At 31.3% G+C, this 10,070-nt stretch overlaps 1 protein-coding gene across 1 annotated transcript; it reads right to left on the bottom strand.

Moving 5' to 3' along the window:
* Nucleotides 1-4,891: 4,891 nt before the first annotated feature.
* Nucleotides 4,892-8,669, bottom strand: LOC116022188 (elongation factor 2-like). The gene is made up of 4 exons (XM_031262789.1): nt 8,616-8,669; nt 7,974-8,039; nt 7,806-7,893; nt 4,892-7,698 (listed from the first exon to the last, which is right to left on the bottom strand). Exons 2-4 carry the CDS (start codon nt 7,974-7,976, stop codon nt 5,258-5,260), a joined length of 2,532 nt encoding a protein of 843 aa, XP_031118649.1. The 5' UTR covers nt 7,977-8,039; nt 8,616-8,669; the 3' UTR covers nt 4,892-5,257.
* Between the last annotated feature and the right edge of the window lie 1,401 nt (nt 8,670-10,070).

Genomic DNA, 10,070 nt, shown 5'->3' with positions numbered 1-10,070 from the left:
CTTTTTTTTTTTTTTTTAATTTTATTATTATTATTATTATTTAATTATTTTAATTAAAATTATTTAAAAAGTTTATTTTAAAATTAGTAACCACCATGTCATCACAATTGTAGGTAAACAAGTCAATTTGGACTTTTTTTAAAAAAAAAACATGTCAATTTGTACTTAATTGCATGAGTTTATATAGTTCAGGAATTCAATTGCATTCTTTTTTAGTTCGATGGCCTAATTGCAGTTTTGTGTGTAGTTCAGTGGTTTATTTGACCATTATTCCGAGAAAAATGATATTACTAATTGATTTAAAATATAAAAAGATCGTAATCTATATTCTATACTACATATAAAAGTAAAATCCTCTTATTTCATTCCCTGCCTAAACTTTTGTAGTCAATTAATGAAATATTTTATTGGTCAAATAATTAATAAAGCTTATTTGTTAAGAAAATGTAAAATAGAAATTAACTAATATCTATAAATTGATAATATGTATACTCATGTATCAACACTATTAATAAAAGTAAAATCATTTATCGGGAAAAGAAAAGGATATTACTAATTGACTGAAAATTATTTAAAAACTTTAATAGTTAATTATACTTTCTTTTTGAAAACTCTAAGTTATTTAAACTTTAAAAAAATTAATTGAACATGGGTTATTAGATTTTTATAATAATCAAAATTAATTCATTCAAATATGGAGGAGGAAGATAAAACTAAATGCAATATGGGGAAAATGAATATACTTAAAGTATAAAAGTATAATTACACATATATTAGTGTAATTGACTAATAATAATTGCCTAATAATTATTATGATAATTAAGTTAAGCATTGGTCGTTGAATTTATTTTTATAATAATTACAATTAATTTATTTCTCATTTTCTCTTATTTATTTTAGTAATAATATAATTATATAAGTCATATTACTTATAGATCTTTTTAAGATAATTTTAGACAAACAAGTCATATATTATTCAATTAATTGAGTAATATTTTTGTACTAATCTTATAATCAAATAAATGTACACGTTCAATATTAGAATTTTTTATAATTTCATCTTTATTTTTATTATCTCAATATATAATAAAAAAAAATTATCCACGCCCGGGTAATTGGACAATTATTTGTTCTAATTCAAAGGAAAACATCAAAAAACATAATCGATCCAATCAATTTCATCAATTGCGCTATATAATATTCGATGTTATAATATATATAATTGTATATTGATCCAAATATATTCTTTAAATATTATAACAAATCCATTCCGTGCAACGCACGGGCGAAAATACTAGTTTAGAAAAAAGAAAGATATTTTAAAAATGAACTTATGATCTGATTGCTCTTCTATAAGTATAAAGTTGTCTTTAATTTCCTTTCTATGATGTGTGTCTATTGTAATTCGGTCTCATAAGCTAGACCACTACACGTATTTTGAACAACTCTCCCTGCCCAACTATACGTGTGTGCGCACGCGCACAAAGACATATCTTGTTAAAATTATATCAATCTATATATCTAAATATAAATTAATAGCAATGACTCATATTCCAAAATAAAATGAATAAATAATTTATTGTACAAGAATTCTCCAAACGAGCACTATGTATACAACATTAAAAAAAAAAAACAAAAAAAAAACACACACACGAACATTGAAGATGTATGAAACAAATCATACATGCGAAATCAATCCNATCTGATGTTACTAATTGATTGAATATATAAAAGGAAATGAATATTAATAATTGACTGTAAATTTAAAAAAAAATCCATAATTAACTAAAATGAAAAAGGAAATGGTCATATCATTGCAATTTAATTAAAAAAGGAAAACATTCTACATCATAAATAATAAAGGCATATTATAAACAATATTAAAGATAAATTAAAAAAGGAACTGAAATTAAAAATGAAATGAAAATATTTCAATAATAATATTCTACATCATCAATTAAAAATGGAACGAAAATTAGGTAAATATTACTACGTAATTCTTTTCATTTTTCCTAGATAAGGTTGCCTGATATTAATTTACACATAACAATCGGCACTAATAATTAAAAAAAAATACAAGAACTGCCGGAGACGTCTGTTTTTTTTTTTTTTAATTTTATTATTATTATTATTATTTAATTATTTTAATTAAAATTATTTAAAAAGTTTATTTTAAAATTAGTAACCACCATGTCATCACAATTGTAGGTAAACAAGTCAATTTGGACTTTTTTTAAAAAAAAAACATGTCAATTTGTACTTAATTGCATGAGTTTATATAGTTCAGGAATTCAATTGCATTCTTTTTTAGTTCGATGGCCTAATTGCAGTTTTGTGTGTAGTTCAGTGGTTTATTTGACCATTATTCCGAGAAAAATGATATTACTAATTGATTTAAAATATAAAAAGATCGTAATCTATATTCTATACTACATATAAAAGTAAAATCCTCTTATTTCATTCCCTGCCTAAACTTTTGTAGTCAATTAATGAAATATTTTATTGGTCAAATAATTAATAAAGCTTATTTGTTAAGAAAATGTAAAATAGAAATTAACTAATATCTATAAATTGATAATATGTATACTCATGTATCAACACTATTAATAAAAGTAAAATCATTTATCGGGAAAAGAAAAGGATATTACTAATTGACTGAAAATTATTTAAAAACTTTAATAGTTAATTATACTTTCTTTTTGAAAACTCTAAGTTATTTAAACTTTAAAAAAATTAATTGAACATGGGTTATTAGATTTTTATAATAATCAAAATTAATTCATTCAAATATGGAGGAGGAAGATAAAACTAAATGCAATATGGGGAAAATGAATATACTTAAAGTATAAAAGTATAATTACACATATATTAGTGTAATTGACTAATAATAATTGCCTAATAATTATTATGATAATTAAGTTAAGCATTGGTCGTTGAATTTATTTTTATAATAATTACAATTAATTTATTTCTCATTTTCTCTTATTTATTTTAGTAATAATATAATTATATAAGTCATATTACTTATAGATCTTTTTAAGATAATTTTAGACAAACAAGTCATATATTATTCAATTAATTGAGTAATATTTTTGTACTAATCTTATAATCAAATAAATGTACACGTTCAATATTAGAATTTTTTATAATTTCATCTTTATTTTTATTATCTCAATATATAATAAAAAAAAATTATCCACGCCCGGGTAATTGGACAATTATTTGTTCTAATTCAAAGGAAAACATCAAAAAACATAATCGATCCAATCAATTTCATCAATTGCGCTATATAATATTCGATGTTATAATATATATAATTGTATATTGATCCAAATATATTCTTTAAATATTATAACAAATCCATTCCGTGCAACGCACGGGCGAAAATACTAGTTTAGAAAAAAGAAAGATATTTTAAAAATGAACTTATGATCTGATTGCTCTTCTATAAGTATAAAGTTGTCTTTAATTTCCTTTCTATGATGTGTGTCTATTGTAATTCGGTCTCATAAGCTAGACCACTACACGTATTTTGAACAACTCTCCCTGCCCAACTATACGTGTGTGCGCACGCGCACAAAGACATATCTTGTTAAAATTATATCAATCTATATATCTAAATATAAATTAATAGCAATGACTCATATTCCAAAATAAAATGAATAAATAATTTATTGTACAAGAATTCTCCAAACGAGCACTATGTATACAACATTAAAAAAAAAAAACAAAAAAAAAACACACACACGAACATTGAAGATGTATGAAACAAATCATACATGCGAAATCAATCCTAATAAATAAATCACACCCAATATAATAATGAATAATAATCAGAAATTAGCAGCACACATCTAACACCCAACAGCAACACAATGCCGCACAACATCCTTTCCAGAATCCATCGCCTCTGCTTTTGGTGTTATGACGACGCTTGCGCCGGACTTGAGCGTCGCCGGCCGCCGTCGGATACCCCGCAGGCGGAGGAGGCGCTACCATCTGCGGCCCTTTCGCAGCTGCAAACATATATGCATAACATTATTAGCTATCATAGAAAACAAGAAAGACCAAACAAAATTAGCAAATCATACGAAACAATAAATTACCTTGGTGATCAAATTGGTTGTTGTTGCTGCTGCTCATGGTCTTGGTCTGTGTTGATGCTAGCTCGATAACAATTAACAAAATGGATGTGTATTTATGTATGGCTTAATATAATTGTTGAGTATGGAATGAAACATTAGCGAATATGATGGATGTGTATATATAGAGGAAGAATGATGGATAAATTTGGGTAGGCCGGCCGGCGATGACGCGTGAGAGATCATTCCGAGAAACACTGCACGGCACGGCAGTATCTATATTTCTGCCGCCTGTCCCGTGACACCGTCCGCCGACTCGCCAAGGCGCGTAGTTTTACCACGTAAGCGATTATCATTGTACAATAACAAAATTAATAATTGCAGCCTAGAAGAGTCAAACTCATCATACTCGTTTTCATTTTATAATATCATGGAAATATAATAAATAATAATAATAATAATAATAATAATTTTTTTTAGTGATATCTTGTTGTATTAGTCCGGTCCAAGTTTAAATGGTCCAACATTAATATGGGTCATGTCATATAACCCACTTTAAATTGTGGGTTATGTTGGCCCAACTCAATTTTTTTTAGGTAAATTACGCTATTAACCCGAATCCACCTTATAAGTTTATTGTGTGGACTATAGTCCACATAGCTATATGTCCATAAATATAATGTAAATTTTTAATAAAATGCACTTTGGAGGTAATGGATCAATACCAAAAGACAAAACTGATACAACTATTAAAGACTAGTTTTGAGAATGTCGCCGCTAAAATTGAAACACAAAATTAAACTTCGTTCTTTTGCTCAAAACTTTTTTAATTAAAAAACCAACTGTCCACCAAAGCCACCTATACAGAAATAGGATGACAAGCGAAAATGGAACTGGTAAATATTTGGATCTAAAATATTCCGGGGTATTAGGCAAGCAAAATTGATGGTCGACAGAAGCAACAAAATTTATAAGTCGAAAAGAAAATGTGTTGGTAGAAAGACACTGCAAGTCTGCAAGACCCAATGATAAAACTGACACAAACTAGACACTACCAACCAACAGATAAAATTGAGACTACTCACTTAAAAGACTAAATCCCATTTAAGACCTATCAAAAATATTCAAGCTCAGCAGAGAAGATATACTGGATTCATGGATACCAACTTCTTGGCTTACAGCTTGTCCTCGTACTCAGACAGTGGTGTCATCTGCTCCTTCAGACCTTTCCTCTTGCGGATTGTTGCCACTAGGGTGGAAGCCTGTGATCCCGCCTCCAATGGATCAGATGTCATCATATCCCAATGATCAAACACGCACTGTGGGAAAGCTTGCCCTGAAGTGGCAGCCCTCAGAGTACCAGAGAACCCAAATGACTCGATGACAGGAAGGTATGCCTTAATGTTATAAAGAGGGGTACCAGGCCTCTGAATCTCCTCAAACACGTGGCCACGTTTCTGATTCAAAACAGAATAGATACCACCAAGAGCTTGCTCTGGTGCTTGAATCTCAACCAAGTACACGGGTTCCAAAAGACGGGGCTTGGCAGTAATCTGGGATGCATAGATAACCCTCCTGGCTGTAGGAATGACCTGGCCACCACCTCTGTGGATGGCATCAGCATGGAGGACAACATCACAAACTTCAAAGCAGATACCTCTCATGTTTTCTTCAGCCAAAGCACCTTCCTTCGAAGCCCACTGGAACCCAGCTACAACAGAATCCTTAATTTCATTCAGGTACTGAACTCCCTTACACATATCAACAACCATGTTTGGCCCAGTTGTCTCAGGACCAAAGCACCAAATTTTCTTAGCAAGATCTTTATCCCAACCAAATTCTTCTGACAGGATCTTTGAACGAACTTTTGGGTCATCTCTTGGTCCAATACGACCATCATCAATTGCCTCAGCAAGCCCCTCCTCCATTGGCCTAGCTTCCATATATAGACGGTTGTGCTTGTTGGGAGACTTGCTCATGACAGTACGACATGACTTCTCAAGGACAGTCTCACGGAAGGAGACAACAGGATCAGATGTAATGATTTCAGCACCACCCATGAAATCATCCTGCAAGTCCTTCAAACAAATCTCAAGGTGAAGCTCACCAGCACCAGCAATAATGTGCTCCCCAGATTCCTCAATAGAGCAGACAACCATAGGATCAGATTTGGCCAGACGCTTCAAGCCTTCAACAAGCTTGGGAAGGTCGGACGCAACCTTGCATTGAACAGCAATACGCACAACAGGTGACACAGAGAATTTCATGGCTCTGATAGGATGGGCATCAACCTCTTTTTCATTGGTCAAAGTTGCATTCTTCGTAATAAATTGATCAAGACCAACCATAGCAACTGTATTTCCGCAAGGAACATCCTCAACAGTTTCCTGTCTCTTACCCATCCAAATAACCGTTCTCTGGACATTCTTGACATACAAGTCCTTTTTCTCTCCCGGTATAAAGTTTGGACCCATGATCCTGACCTTCATTCCAGTAGCCACCCTTCCAGAAAAAACACGACCAAAGGCATAAAATCTGCCTTTGTCAGATGCTGGAATCATCTTGGACACATAAAGCATGAGAGGGCCCTCTGGATCACAGTTTCTAATAGCATTGGCATATTGATCATCAAGAGGCCCCTCATACAAGTTCTCAACACGGTATTTCTGAGCCTTGCCAGGTGATGGGAGGTGATATATCATCATTTCAAGAAGTGCATTACTTGCTGGCAACCATGTCTGCATGACACGTTTCATCAGTGCCTTGCCCATTAATTCCTTCTCTTCAGATTTCATAGTGACACCAAGTTTCTGCAACATCGGCCACAGCTTATCTTTCTGATCATTCATACAGGTGTTAATGATCTGCTTAATGGGTTCATAACAGAACTGCACAAACCCTCGCTTGCATGTGGCAGTCCCAGAATGCTTGCTCGTCCACTTCTTTGTAGCAGGGTCAAAGAAGTTCTCACCCCAAAGCCTTTCCATCATCTTTGATTCATCAACACCAAACTTGGAAGCATACATCCTGGCAAAGTTAGTCAGTGTGAATGCCCAGCCATGTAATCCTGCAGAGAAAGCCACTGTACCTTTCTCTGGGTAAACCTGGACATCACCAAGGAGTGGGTCCTCATATGTAGCCATTATAACATTAGCATTCTCAATCACCCTTGAGAATGTCTGGTAAGCTTCTTCTCCATCAACTTGGAGCTCAAGGAAGCACCTGTCCATCTTGTTAACAGTCAAGACAGGGCGAATCCTTTCACCCAGTGCTTGACGAAGTACAGTCTCAGTCTGGACACAAACCCCTTCAATGCAGTCAACCACCACAAGGGCTCCATCAGTAATACGGAGCGCAGCTGTCACTTCTGATGAGAAGTCAACATGTCCAGGTGAGTCAATAAGGTTGATGAGATACTCATTCCCGTCACGCTCACCCTTGTAATTCTTCATTTCTTCAGCTGACATCTCATAGTACAGAGAAATTCCAGTGGACTTGATTGTAATACCACGTTCAGCTTCATCTGCACGGGTATCTGTCATTCTAACATCACCAGCAACTTCTTGGGCAATGATACCCGCAGCAGCCACAAGAGAATCAGTAAGTGTGGACTTTCCTGGTTTTTCAAGTAATAGGATAGAATTTCAGCATATTTGGTACAGAAAACAGCACATTAAATAACAGTACATACAGATTAGCACATAACTACTATAACTCTCATACCGTGATCAACATGAGCAATAACAGACATATTACGAATATTGTGCTTCTTGTCCATGATAGCACGGAGCTCTTCAGCTGTGAACTTCACCTGCAGATGCCAAATCCGTAAGTAAATTCCCCACACTTGTCAGCATAACCGCAAGTAATAAGATATATTCATTTTCTTACCATTTTGATAGATCTTTAAATTCACAACTTCTCAAAATTACTTTGTATACTTGCTCCCAAAAAGACCTGCCACAACACAAGAACAAATAGTATCCAATCATCAACAATAGAGCTTTCATAAAAACAAAAGGCAGAGCAAGAGAGGCATCAGATTCCAGCACAATGGAAATATCCATAACAAGAAAAACAATAAGAGAGGAAATAATTTGCAAACTACATCCATAACAAAAGGAGAGAGATACATGAGTTAATCCTAGATTCCTAGAGTGAATATGATGATAGATCAACATTAAAAGCCAACCCAATGCTCACCAAATCCAAAAAGAAAAATACGAAAAACTACATTGTAGAACAAGAGCATATAATAAAATTCACTGAATATAATCATAGGATTAAAAATGAAATCTAGATCAAGAAAATAATCAATACAAAATTCAAAAAAAAAAAAAAAGGATTGAAAATCAAACCTAAGATCAAAAGCATATATTTAAAAAAAAAAAAAAAAAACACCAAATGTAGCTAAAAAGAGTGATATACGCAGTATATTGATCAAACAATAAGATGAAATTCGAGCAAAAAAATAATAAGATAATTGGAGTGCATTAAAAGCCGAAGAAAAGAAATACGAAATAAGAAACTCACGGAAAGCAAGAGAGGAGGAGAAGAGGCGTAAGATCAAGGACGAGAGTATAGAGAATGCGAGGGGAGTGAGCGACAGTTTATATAGCGGTATCAAACCCTAATTGCCTAATTAGACTGACCAGTGGCCACAGACCGGGCTCGTGCCGGTACGGTTTTTTTTAAACCCTAATTAGACTGACCACTGACCGAGCCGGTACCAGATTAGGGTTTTAAAAAAATGGGAGGTCGGGTTCGAGTCTCATTAAAAGCGGTATTGACTCTTTATGTTTTAGTAGGTTGAAAAAAGTAGTTATTAATAAATACTACATTATAATAGAGTGATAATACTAAAAAAAATAATTAGAAATACAAAATTTTGCTAATTAACATCTATATACTTTAACCATTAACCAATTAAATTACTTTAACTTATTGATATGTTTTTACAAATGATTCCTTTATCTTTATTGATGTTAGGTGCCTTGAACTACTAAAGTTACACATACAAATATATAGCCCATGTTGTTCCTCTCTTTTTTTTTTTTTTCAATTTTAATTTGCTTAGAAGTTTGAAGTGTAAAATGAATTTATAAATTATTCCAAATACGGTTACAACTTTTAAATATTTGAGAAAATTTAGTCGTAGGAATGAATCAAGAAGTAATGTTACTTTAGTTTGTTAGCATGTGAAAAATTAAAAAGTTGTTGGTTAAATTTTTATGTCTAATAATTTTATTTTATTTTTCTGTAAAATCATACATAGCATTGCGAATATGGATGTCAATCTTAGCTCGAACCTGATGGCAGGCCTGGTAAAATCGAAATCGACGAGTCAATGACCCGAACGGGTTAGCCTGATGAACCCGAAACCGATAGGGCTAGCCTAATAACCTGAACTATTGAAAGTTACATAGTATTTTTTTTATTATAAAAATGATGTGAAACATAACATACATGGAGTTTATAGGTAAGTTTGTCTTTAGTATTTTTATTGCATTTTTAAATAGAATTTTAATAAATATATTAAAAAATAAATAATTTTTTAATAATAAATTAAAAACTTATTGTAAATATTATATTATAGTGTAGGTATATTAATTATTTTTTATATTTATTAGTGTAATGTGCTAGTTTGAAATATAATTATAATTTATTTAACATTAATATAATTTATATGTAATATATATATATATTTTTTACTTTCTAATTATAATATTATTAAGTTTTGTAGTTTATAAAATGTATAGTTTATAACTTTACTTAATTTATGTAAAAAATAAAATTTACATTATTTAAATATATAATTATATTACTCATATTAATATAAAATTACAATTAAACGTATTAATTAATACTTGTAAAAAGTAATAATCATAATATGATTAATTTATATATATATATATATATATATATATATATATATATATATATATATATATATATATATATATATATATATATATATATATATGTGTT

Source organism: Ipomoea triloba, chromosome 6 (assembly GCF_003576645.1).
Source record: "Ipomoea triloba cultivar NCNSP0323 chromosome 6, ASM357664v1".
NCBI classification, from domain to species: Eukaryota; Viridiplantae; Streptophyta; class Magnoliopsida; order Solanales; family Convolvulaceae; genus Ipomoea; species Ipomoea triloba.
This window is presented reverse-complemented; position numbering and strand designations above follow the sequence as displayed.

Coding starts and splice junctions, on each gene's coding strand:
- LOC116022188 (XM_031262789.1), bottom strand. Junction 7,699..7,805: donor TATTGCTCATGTTGATCACG/GTATGAGAGTTA, acceptor TTGAAAAACCAG/GAAAGTCCACACTTACTGAT.